The sequence below is a fragment of the Poecilia mexicana genome, unplaced genomic scaffold (genome assembly GCF_051168715.1).
Source record: "Poecilia mexicana isolate PSO_F unplaced genomic scaffold, ASM5116871v1 scaffold_16, whole genome shotgun sequence".
NCBI lineage: Eukaryota > Metazoa > Chordata > Actinopteri > Cyprinodontiformes > Poeciliidae > Poecilia > Poecilia mexicana.
Genome location: NW_028263385.1, coordinates 20,707,220 through 20,719,679, shown reverse-complemented (window position 1 = coordinate 20,719,679; position 12,460 = coordinate 20,707,220). Strand labels below are relative to the sequence as shown.

Sequence of the window (12,460 nt, the reverse complement as noted above, 5' to 3'; positions counted from 1 at the left end):
CAAAACAGACTGTTTTGAGCATCTACATAACTTTTATGGGGGAAATCTATGCTGTCCACTATCATCGAGACAAGATGTGGGTCCTGGGTTCAAGTTGGTGGAAACCTATCTTTAAAATGTGGCCTGCAGGCTCTGGTATGGATTGATCATGTGATCAGACAAAGCAGGACTGGTCCTGCTGGCTGAGGCAGGAGGCACCAAGGATCCAACCATACAGCCGAAAGCAACTTATGATCTAGACCTCAGTAAATACTGCCATGATGAGATTAATGTCAAATAGACTCCCGGTGGAATACAGCTTTGAAAGAGCTATGGAGAAGCACACGCCTCCAAACTGTGCATAAACTGGTCGACTAAAGGAAGTTGTGAGATTTTTTTTTCTTTACTAAACCTTTTAATGAAAAACATTTTACACATTTACCACTGCCCACCCTGACAGAAAAGGGTGGGCAGCGGTAATGAGACTGAGATCACAGTGCACTACGAAAGATAAACATTTTTCTAATAGGGCTGTGTGAAAGAAAAAAACAAATGTAATTGCAACATCGCTGATGAAGATTGGTGCAACAATATTGTAACAAACTCAGATTTTCCTCACTGCTGTTATTCTCATGTGTGTCTCCAGCCCCCTCTGTAATCTTTATTACTGCGATCCGTATCAGGAGGGAAGCATCTACCGCAATTCAACAGGACGGATATTGGATTGGCACAAAATGATGGGGCTCATGACACCCGGAGTGTATTAACCAACAATTACGGCATTCCAACAGGACTTTGGAGTTATTAATATTGCACACACTGAGATTGTATGTAGCATAATCTTGTCAATGCTATCAAAAAACAACACCAATTGATTATCAGAAGATATCAGGTTCAACAAGTAGTAATAAGTATGCTTGATTCCCTGATGCGCTATGGAGTTTTTGTGTAGGACGATGTAAAATCAGTCATCCAGTCAGTTTAATAATGCAGCATTAATTATTCATCCTACCTCAGAAATCCTTCTAACACACACAGACAGAAAAACACAAATTGTCAATTTTATTAATTTCTCCTAAAGTAAAGAGTCAGGCTTAAGTAACGCATTTCTGAGTAACATGCTTTGACAATCAGAGGCCTCTCAGTGGGTTCATTGTTTCCACTCAGCTTGAAATCACTTCTTCACGGAGAACGGCAAATATGGCTTTCACGAATCCAACATAATTTGTGACATTATCTGTTTGGAAAAATTGCCACTCATAAATGTGTGTAGCTGTTGAAAGCAAGCATTCTGAAGCCTTTTTTTTTAATGCATTTTCAGTCAAATACATCAGTAAACAGAGGCGTCAAAGACAAAGCTTAAAAATGAGCAATCAATTTGGGGAAAAAGACAAAGAAAATAGACGGAGAGACGAAAGCAGTGGTGGCAAAACCTCCTGGTGTGGAAACACAAGCTAAAAGATGGCGAGAATTATGAGTTTCACCTTGAGTTTAAAATCAAAGTAGCATCCAGTGCACTCTCCAATCCAGTTCGCCTGCATGGCTTTAACCCCGTACCACTCAGGAAGGTCTGCCAGAGCATCCAGGAGAGGCTGGGGGAAAAAAAGAAGAAAAAAAGACAGAGACAAACGTGTTTTCAACTTTGGAACAACTGTGAAAGCAGCAAATTTTCCACCTCGCTGTGGCAAGGCGATATTCTCAGAACTACGTGACTGCAGCTTAATGTGGCCTCTTTCAAAGCATTGAAAAATTAATTGGACAAGCCTGCCACATCACCAGAGCTGGACAGAAGGGGATTTTTAAAAACTCTGACTTTCACTGCTTCTACTTTCCTGGAAATGAACGAACTCTGTGGGATCGAGCGCACTGCCCACTTTCCTCCCCACACATACCAACAGTTACTCTGCATGATTAAATGGATCTATGCATATGAACGAGGCTCGGGCCAAAAAGCCGCAGCTGGTCAGTGGAGAGAGATGTTATAATTCTCTATTTCCCTTTCAGTCTGTCACAATCCATTACCTGCAGTCCGGCTCCCGGAGCTTTCTCGCTGTGTGCTGCCTCATCACAGAGTTATTGATACAAACATAAACACTGGCTGGGGTCCTCAGTGGGCACGAGTGCAGAAACGAACGGCCATGTTTGCTCCAGATTGGGAAAACAGAGACATGCTATGTCTTCTCAGATGACAAGTAATCTGAAAAGTGCGGCATGCACTGACATTCAGACCACGAGCATGCATTCAAAGCTGCATGTATTTTGGGATGCGTCTCTGTGTACGTCTGTAGACTTAAATTTCTGCCCATTTCTGCTGGAAAAATCTGAAAATCAGTCATATGGGGGGAATCTGTGAAAACATGTTTTCAGGTTTTGCTACTAATGCTATTTTGGATTTAGATCTGGACTTTGACTGAGCCATTCCAACGCATGAATATACTTTGATCCAAATCATTTCATTGTAGCTTCAGGTGTATTTTTAGTGTCATTGCTCCACTGGAAGGTGAACGTCTGTCCCATCGGGCCTAACAGGCTAATCCATTGATCTTTCTATCAACTCAAAAACAGAAGTATCCCCACAGCCTGATGCTGCCTCCACCAACTGTCACCATGGAAATGGTTGACCTGAGCTGTGGGTCTCTGCGGCTCCTCAGGAGTTCCCACTGTCAGGTTATATGGGTGGTCAGGTCTCATTGGATTAGAGCTCTAATAGACGCTTCAAGTAATGAAATACATTGTCGTTTGTGGATGAAGCATAAAAAATATTGCTTTGAAAAGTTGAAGGACAATACTTTTGTAAGGCACTATAATTATAATAAACCCGAATCAGTGAGACATCAGTGAAAACTCTGGCAGTCATTAAATAAAGTTAGCAGAAATGAAAAATAAACTCCAGGAGGGATGACGGACAAGCAAAGATGGATTTCCAGTGAGAGGGAACAACTGCTTTTACTTTCCTCGACTCAAAAGTACTGATTTGCCACAGAAGCACAAATAACTGTAACATGTACAACAAGGACAGGCGTTACTATGGAAACTGAGAAAACTGTGAGAGAGGAAAAAAAAACATGGTATGGCAAAAACTAAGTATTACTCTATATCTCAGAGGGGGAAAGAGTCGTTCAGAGCAGAATACAATACATTGTAGCACAAAACTCAAGTTGCTTCTGGGTAATTTACTGAAATGATGAAGCGTTTTCAGAAACTTGAACGAGCATGCCTTTAACGAATACTGTCAGAGAACTATAAAAATGGAGACTCACTCTCTCTGTCCAGAATTTCTCTGCCTACAAAGTGTGATTATGCATGAAATTGAAAAACTCTCCTGCAGCCACCTGATAATTTAGCATCCTGCGCGCTGCACGTTATTTTTTTTCATCATTAACAGATCCATTGTGCAACGTGGGGCAACTTGATGGCTAAACTGACTGAACATTGTCTGAGGTTAATGTTGTCTAACGGACCCGGACACGTGCGGGGCCGAGCAGACGAAACGCAGGAAACTCGCAGTCCAATTACATCACTTTTCATTTGGCACGCTGCTGCTCGACATGCTCCTTCCTTTCATCTCCATCTGTCTTTCTCACTTCTTTCCCTTAACACCTCCCTGTTCCTTCCTTCCCACTTCTCTGCTCGTCAGAGAAAATTAGAAATGCAGGAACACATTGTCACAGTAGGCTGCTTCCACCTCCACTCGCTCCTCTGACACGGTCGCACGCGGCCAACTTCGACTACGCCAATCGGATAAAAACTGATGGTGGACAAAATGTCTTTAGATTAATCTGAAATGAAAAACTTGGCAGGCAATAAATCCAAAATGAGTAAAATTTATTTACTAATGGCTACAGTGAACTGAAAAAAAAAATACTTGAACTGCTTCACGCTTTGTCATGTTATGACAAAGTTCATTGTATTTTACTAAGGTTTCATGTAATAGACTAAGAAGTGGATGACATTTAAGTTTGTGGGTAAAATTTGGAAAAGTTTGTACAGTGGAATAATTCTTAATAAATTCTTGCCCCTGTAAGGCTAAATATTTATTTTTAATTTAAACTACAGTAACATTACAGTCTAAATAAGTGAAATATGTTATGAAACCACAAAGCGTATAAAGACTCAATGTGAATCTTTCTTGTAGAAAAGGATACTTTTTTTTTTTTTTTACTAGTAGGAAGGGGAATCATTGGGTTTTGCTTCTTGGTTGTTTTTCGTCACTACAACACAATTTTCTAAGAATTTTCTAATCATCTTAAAAACGAAAAAAAGAAATCAAGGTTGTAGAGGAAGTTGCTTTTGTTCGATGTTGATTCCAGGTGATTTTTTAGTAGATTTTTGTGAATCTATCAAAACTGATTGGCCCATTACAATGTAGGGGAATGTTTAACCCTTAACTTTCAACCCACTGAAGCCATTAGGGACAAAAAAATGTCTCTTTTTCCATAATGCATTACGTCTTAAATAACTTCATCAATCATTCAACCAATATGATGATTTTACCTTTTTACATGCCAGTTTGATAAGTTGATATGACCTTTATTATTTATGAAAAATATGCAAAACATGATTTATTTTCCCTATTACAGTTCGTAGGTGGGTAGGGGACATTTTTTGTGAATAATTAGCCACAACATGGACTTTAACGCATCATCAGTTTTTGTGACGCATCAGATTTAAAACCTATCTCTGGAGTCAAAGTACAAGAATTTCCACTCTGTTTCTCTTTATTTATGAGTGAAATACTAAATATTTAACTGTTTTTTAATTTTTTTTTATTCTTGCAAATGCACCAAATATTGTGGGGTGAAATGTTGACTCCCACTCATTTCAACTAATGTGGCTTCTGCTGCACATAACGTCTCACAGAGTAAACGCATGTGCTGCATGTAAAGCACATTAACCAGTGTTCCCTGTGCCTGTTTCGGCCCGGAGGGAGTTTTCGCTCCCTGCAGCAGGCCTGCTCACCCCGGTGCAGGAAGGTTAGGTTTCATCAGCCAGCCAGACCAACCCCAGGTCTGCTCCTGTATTTACCCCTTTGAACAGAGAGGCCGAGCTAAAGATGATGGTCTCCAGGGGTCTGATTACAGAAGCAGGGAGGCAGGGCAGCAGCTGCTGCTACTGAAGTGTCAGCCATGATTGTTATCAGAGGGCTCCGCTGCTCGTTTTTACACACAAACACACACACACACACACACACACACACACATTACAAATATGGCTCTCGCACATGAACCAGTCGAACCTTAGCATAGTTTGTAGTCTTGATGAACCATTGTGTCAGTAGCTTCTGCTCCACCAGAGCGCCAGACCTCCAGGATCGACCACTTTCATCCACCTGCTCATCTGCCAGCACCGTCTGATCAACGGGGTCCCAGTTCACCACGGCCTGAATGCCGGACAAAAACAAGCACACACAGTCAGATCAAAACCCACACGGTTAAAAATGAAATGAGGACGCCTGATTTCTGCCTCAATAATAGAAAGGCTTCTGTTTTTCAGGTCAAAAAAAAAAAGGGACAACTCCACTGGTTTTGTTATTTCTGTATGAAGAAAACATTCCTACCTCTTTTTGATATGCCAGTCCAGCTTCAAAGAGCTTGATGAACAGATACTGTGTCCACTTGTAGTAGTCTGGGAGACAAGTGGTGATTTCCTGTTGATGAAAGCCAAAAATCAGGTGCGCAGTGCAAAGTGGAAGTCAGCAGAGAGCTACTTTCCTTTTTCCTCTAATCACAGAAGCAGCAGCGGCATTTCTGGATTTCTTTGGGTCTTAAAAGTCCTGTCTATTCCATCAGCTTCCTATGCTACTGAATGGATTTCTTCTCAGTTGTCTTGTTCCTTTTGCACTACGTTTCATTTTTGCTTTCTCAATTCTGAGCTGTGGATCTCAGCAGCAACTCCAAAGTAACATAAATATGAAATACAAATGCAAAAAGGTTTGTGGTTGTAATGTGAAAAAGTACTTGAACACTTTTTCAGGTTCCCTCTTCTTTATGTGTGTAAAAGTAGCACGAACATGGACCCAAACACAACTCGGTCTTTTGTAACATCTTGGCCGATCCTCTCCTATCTCCCACTTACTCTGTCCCAATTGAAGCAGAGCCCAAGGCTGTCCAGCTGCTCCCTCATGGACTCGATGTTACTGAACAGAAAAATAGCAGAGGAAGAAGTTACACATGAAAAACAGACATTTACACTCTTTGTTTTAAATGTACATGCCTTTTTGTCCACTCTTCGGGATCGAGACCTCGCTCTATGGCTGCGTTCTCGGCAGGAAGCCCAAAAGCGTCCCAACCCATCGGATTAAGCACCTGGGAATTCAGCTGTGTATTAATCATCACTGTTGGATAAATAATTAGTTAAATAATCAATCATAAGTCAGCCCACATAAATCAACTGAAATTAATACTAATCTGGATAATGTTGGAAGATTTTATACCTGCATTTTATGTATCAAATATTTTTTTCCCCAATAAGATTTTATTACAGTCAAGCTAAACTTTGCAAAATCTCTCCACAGATAGAAAATCTTTAGAAACTGTCTCAATGACTAAAGCCTGTGATGCTGACCTTTGTGATAAAACATGCTCTAAGCAACAATAGGACACATTCAAAGCCAGCCTGCCGTCTTCTCTGGAAACCCCACAGTTTGCTCATGGCTCCAACCTCTCCACACATCATGTCAAACGAACCCTGAACACAATCATTTTTCACCTGAAGAAGAACAGCTAGAACCCTGTTTGTTCTCTTTTAGCGTTCAATAATACTTAAACACAATCATACATAAAGCAGTTTACCATATGAGAGGTTCCTCCAAAGAGAAAAGGACACAACTGAAGCTACCAGGAAGACTTTGTGCTTCATCAAATTGAACAACAGTGTTCTTCAAGGATGTGTATTTAGTAATTTGCACTTTATCCAACAATAAATCACAGCATTTCTGAACTCTATGAAAACAAGATTATTAAAGTTAATGATCCTACTGCAATCTGAGCCACTAAAAATGGAGTTCAGCTTAAGTACAATAGTTTCTGCTGCAGACCATGACATGGTTTCACACACTGCCAGTGGCCATCACATGGATAGGCTCAGCAGAAATCACTTTTTCAGAGTCTACATCAGCAATTATCCCTTCTGGAGTCTCAGCAAGACACACCAAGCCAAAACACTAGAAGGCCCAGTTGTATGGAATAACAGATTGACGGATATTACATACATTTTTTAAAGCAGGTTTTTGGTCGCATTTTACAACCTTATTTTATATTCCTGTCCTTCCATAGTAATGTATCTTTTATCTGTGGTTTCTTCATGTTATTCCACTTTGACTGAAGACATCACTTGCAAAAATGTTGTCTTTTGCTCACCCAAAACCCCCTGCCCTCCGTATTAATGTTTTCCCTGTCCAGAAGTGCTCCGTCTACACGTCCGTGCTTTTGTCTCGCTCTTTGACACACACACTTAGGAAGTCTCTTTCACTCATTTCTCAAGCCCTTCGGCTGTATTTTCTGCTCACTGAGAGAAAAACGAGATGAAAGCGCAGGACTGGAAGGAGCGAGTAAAGTGGAGGAGAAGGAGAGTGACAATGAGTCGAAGGCTGGAGAGGATCATTGCGGGGACTCTAACGGGTCTGATGTTTCAGATGAATTGGTATCCTTGGTAACTGCTGGGCCCTCATTTGTAAAGCCGAGTGGTGGATGGTATAAGGCTGAGAGGCTGTCGGCTCACTAAGCTCCGGGGAAATACGAGCAGAGCACATGCCAAGGATAGTCTATGATAATTTAAAAAAAAAACACATACTAAAACGATGAGAGCATTATTATGGTGATACAATGCAGGTCTGCATATTTAGCATAAATAGCTGAAGTGGAGTGAGGCTCTATTTATGAAGGTCTATTATGAAAAGGTTGCCAATTTTGTTTTTTTTTTCCTTTATGGATCACATTACACTTAAAGAGTAAAGCCTATCCCGACCTTAACGTTGACCACAATTAGCTCTACTGTAGTATCGGATGACACAGATCCAACCAGGACAGGAAACATACTGTAAACTCACAGCCTTCTGGACCACAAGGGTTCCAGGAGAGCTGGCAGACTCGTTTTGTGACTGCAGAGCGACAGTACTAAATAAAAGCGCTCACCCACGCAGCTCAATTCCATCTGTGTTAGCTTTGAAATGCAACTTCACACTCTTGTTTCCAGATGCCAACATTTCTACGCAAATTCTTACTGTGTCCACTTGTTTCAGTGGACAAAAGTAATTTTACATCAAGAGATGTATCTGTTTTATTGTACCACAGCAATTACACAGCACGCCAAAATGCATTGATGTCTGTGGTGTCAGCAAGTTAAATCATTTCGAAATCCATGGAACCGAACTGGCCAGAAAATTCTGATCTGTGCATCTCCAGATAACATCTTATTACACTATATTTATCCGTACAAACAGTGGCTAAATAAAAGACATCGTAAATTTGATCATCAGTTATCATCGCATTATAATAGGACTTCAAACCATATTCAAAACATCACAAACTGGTAGACATCACCTCAAAAACCCAGCAGAATATCAACAGGTGAGTGCAGATTTCTCAATTAACACATTGGGGAGTTTTGAGCATAAACCATAACGGTGTTTCCTTTTAGACAGATGCTCAGGGAAAGAGCAGTGCTGTGCAATGAGCAGCCAGCAATCAAGTGAAACCAAGTTTCCTTCAGGGAAATCCCACAGAGAAAAAGGGAATTCTCTCAGCAGGTGACGGATAAACGCACATTTGATGTAAAATCTCAAAGGAGCAAAGCTTTTCGGAGGAGTTTTTTCACATATGAGTTTGTTGTCTGGCTAAAAGAAAGGACCAGTGGTTGTTTAGATGAGCAATGATCGAAGCAGAAGTGTGTTCCTGCAAAACAGCCACCAACCTGACCTTGCAGTGGCTGGCCTCAGCGCCATCGACAGCAGCCGGTAAGTGGAATTAAACAGAGAGCAAAAAGAGCTGTGGACTGAAGCACTTTGATCTTAACTAGTCTGGTCATTAAGACACCAGAGGGCTTTAGCTCAAGAGTATGGATCTGCCTTAATTTACACACCTACTGAAAACCAAAAGGAAACGAATACACAAGAGTAAAAGTAAAATTGCCACAGAAGTTCTGAGATCTTTCAGTTTCAACACCCTGCAGCTGTAGACAAAGAGGAAAACAGCTCAGTTTTCCTCTTTATGGATCTGACAATAGCAGCTTCAAATGGTAAAACTGTATTACATAGATATTCAATATATTTTTTTAGCTAAACTAAAAAAAATAGTCAAATTGACTATGTTCTGTGAATAAATACTTTCAGGCATGAAGACACAATATGATAGCTTCAAATATAAAATTAAAACTGAAATATAAAAATACAGCAATTGAAGGCTTAAATAATAAACATTTACATTCAGGATATGCGTACTTTCAATTCTGCAGTTTATGTCATGACTGTGCAAAACTAACTGCACCTTTTAAATTATAAGAACAAATTAAAGCAGCAAATTGCAGGAAATATTGGAGCTGTTAAATGTTTCTCACTTAGTCACTAAATTGCTCTCATTGTTTTTTTCAGTGAGATGCCATCAGAGCTGCCCTGGCTTCACTGACCGGCCAAAGAGTGGCAGATTAATTTCTCTCCATTGCTAATGAGTCAAACTCAAGACTCAAACATTAATTTGAAGAGGCTGCTTTTCATTCTTAAATTTGTATTTTTATTTTGCCTGAATGAAGAGTTCCTTTCACAGAAATTTAGTAGAATCACAACAACACAGGAATCAGCCCAAAAGCTTATATCTGCCATTTGTAAAGAGAAGTCAATACAACACACACACACACACACACACACACACACACACACACACACACACACACACATACACACTGCATCAAAGTTTGCTCTGCTGCTAAAAAACAGAAAAAAAATGCAAAAACAAAAAAATCTTAAATGATTTTTCTATTATTCTAACTAACCTGAAACAGCAAACATTTAGTCCAATTGAATGTCAGACAATGAAAAAAACAGGCTACGTGTCTTTAAACAAAGTGTATGTAAATATCTGGTTTCAACTGCAAATACCTCATCTAAGATCTTTTCGAGAATAATTTGAATCTGAAAATAACCATAAACCTTGTGAGATCAATGATGAAAAAAAAACCTCCCGAATCTGCAATTAACCTGTTTTCTCATGAAAGAGTTTAATCAGTGACTCAATAATTTTTTTATTTTTATTTTTTTTCATTTCCAGTTGCTTAGATCTGAGCTTTACCAGGAAGACACATCGACATTGGCTCTCCGCTCCTTGTGTGTCACACAGGCAGAATATTTGTGCCCTGACAACATGAGATATCTCTGGCTGGCATTGAGCTGCGGCTGCTCGGAGTGCCTGGCGTGTTTCAGGGATGACTGGGGTAATAATAGTGAACACATGTGGACAAAAGCAGACATACCTGATGCCCTCTCATTCTCTGGAAGTGAGCAATGGTGTCGCTGATGGTGTACACTCGCACATGCCCCATGTGAAGGCGCCCCGATGGGTATGGAAACATAGAGAGGACATAAAACTTCTTCTTGACGGAATACTGTGGGGGAAAAAAAAAAAAGATACAGAGACAAGAGCAGCTTAAAGCTGGCCTGACTTTGAAGGATCTGTATGTGGATGAGACTGCATTAAGTGGCTGAGGTGAGGATGCCAGTAATAACTCATCATATTCAGAGCGAGGGCCGCTGACTGTATTACCGTATGAGGCTCGCACAGCGGCTGATTATAGTGTCTAAACGGTGGCAGATAATGGATGGTTTACAATCACAACACGGTTTCTATGGTAGCACAGCGAGGACCACTTCCACCCAGCTATACGTGATTACAGGAAACCTGACTCATGAATTTTTCAATAAATTAATTAGAGCCAGCGCCCTGTCATAAATGCACTTAATCACTGTCAGCTTTGCCTAGACAGCCACACGCTCGGAGCATTAGGACATATAATCAGCCTGTGACGAGCTACCGGGACCCAAACGCCTGTGAGAGATTAGGGAAAAATTAACTAAATAAAATACATAAATGTGGAAACAGGTGGAAGATCTTGCCATAGTTACATCTGGTAAAACAAAAATGCATCCTTTTCACATCAGATGTTTCATTTACCAGAAAAAAAACGAGGTGAAACAATTTCCATTAACTGTGGAGCGATTCTATTGACTGGCCCAGAAAGCCAGTGAGGCAGCAGGCACAAGCCACATGTCATGTTTAATACCGTCAAGTGTGTCTGTGCTTTTCTTCTCAACTGCAGACCAAAATGTCAGCAGCATTAAAAAAAAAAGAAAAAACCCTATCGATCGCTACAAGCTTGGTTTGTGACAGTCTTTTTTTTTTTTTATAGTCGGTAAGAAGTAGGTCATTTTAGAGGCACCATCTGTGTTTTTACAGTGGTTTTAAAAAGTGAACACACACCTGCTAAAAGTTTTTCCGATTTAAAAACTATTTTCGCTTTTAACATGACATTCATATAAAAAAAAAAACTCCAAATATGTTCCAGGAAAAATATAGAAACTAAGGAAGATAAATATAGTTGTGTATATTCTTTAGCTAACACTTTGTTCAAGCACCATTTGATTCAGCTTGAAAATGTATACTATTTTAGTGGGAATGTGTTGGCGTATCAGATCTTATATGTCCCCTTTATTCCTTAGAAAAGAGCTTTAAATTAGGACTTTATCTCAGATTCAGTTCCAAAACTTTCATGTTCCTCTTCATCTGAAGTCGCTTTTATTAATTTAGTTGTAAGCTAGAGCTCATTGTGGAGCTGAAAAGCACAATTACTAACAGACAAGTGAAGTTTTTGATGAGTAATGCCATTTTGTCTTGCTTATTATATCATCTACTTTGAAGAATACTGTGTGACTGTGTGCGTGAATGGGAATGACTGATTTCATGTAAAACATTTCCTGAAAAGGTCCTGAAAAGACCTATATAAGCCTGATGTTATTTTATCTACTGAAAATATACATGAAGGAGTAATAACCAGAAATTCCTGCAGTATCACACACATCAGGTGGATCAGAAGTACTATAATCAAAGACAGTTTAAGCTGAAAGAGGCTGAATTATGAATTGAGACCAAAAGGTACTTAAAGAAATTAGTAGGTCAGCAGTGTGCAGATGTATGTCACCAGGTTAATGCAACATTTTTTAATATTTCCCTCTCTACACTTTGTCTGTTTCTCAGCTGAACTGAGCATGATATCCATATCACTGGAGATGTAAAATTGATTTATTGTGGTTTAAATTTCAGATAAAAGTCTGACATTTAACAGGGTTGTGTCCACTGTACAAACAGGGGTGAAAGCAGGGAGGCTCAAGAAAAAGAAAATGACAAACACATCCTATGAATGTCTATTTTTGAAATGTGATGCCATTAAACAAGCAAACATGATGTGGTTAAACAGGTTTATTTGTATTCACTTGAAA

The 12,460-nt window shown here is 39.8% G+C and overlaps 1 protein-coding gene across 2 annotated transcripts in view; it reads right to left on the bottom strand.

Annotated features, from left to right (window-relative positions):
* The window catches only part of lars2 (leucyl-tRNA synthetase 2, mitochondrial), a 36,440-nt gene that overhangs the window by 17,620 nt on the left and 6,360 nt on the right, over positions 1–12,460 (bottom strand). For both annotated transcript variants that reach the window (XM_014996001.2, XM_014996000.2), the window contains exons 3-8: positions 10,441–10,572; positions 6,193–6,284; positions 6,055–6,115; positions 5,537–5,626; positions 5,216–5,359; positions 1,464–1,571 (exon numbers count right to left, since the gene is read on the bottom strand). In XM_014996001.2, coding sequence (XP_014851487.2) covers positions 1,464–1,571; positions 5,216–5,359; positions 5,537–5,626; positions 6,055–6,115; positions 6,193–6,284; positions 10,441–10,572 — 627 coding nt within the window. The remainder of the gene's footprint in view (positions 1–1,463; positions 1,572–5,215; positions 5,360–5,536; positions 5,627–6,054; positions 6,116–6,192; positions 6,285–10,440; positions 10,573–12,460) is intronic.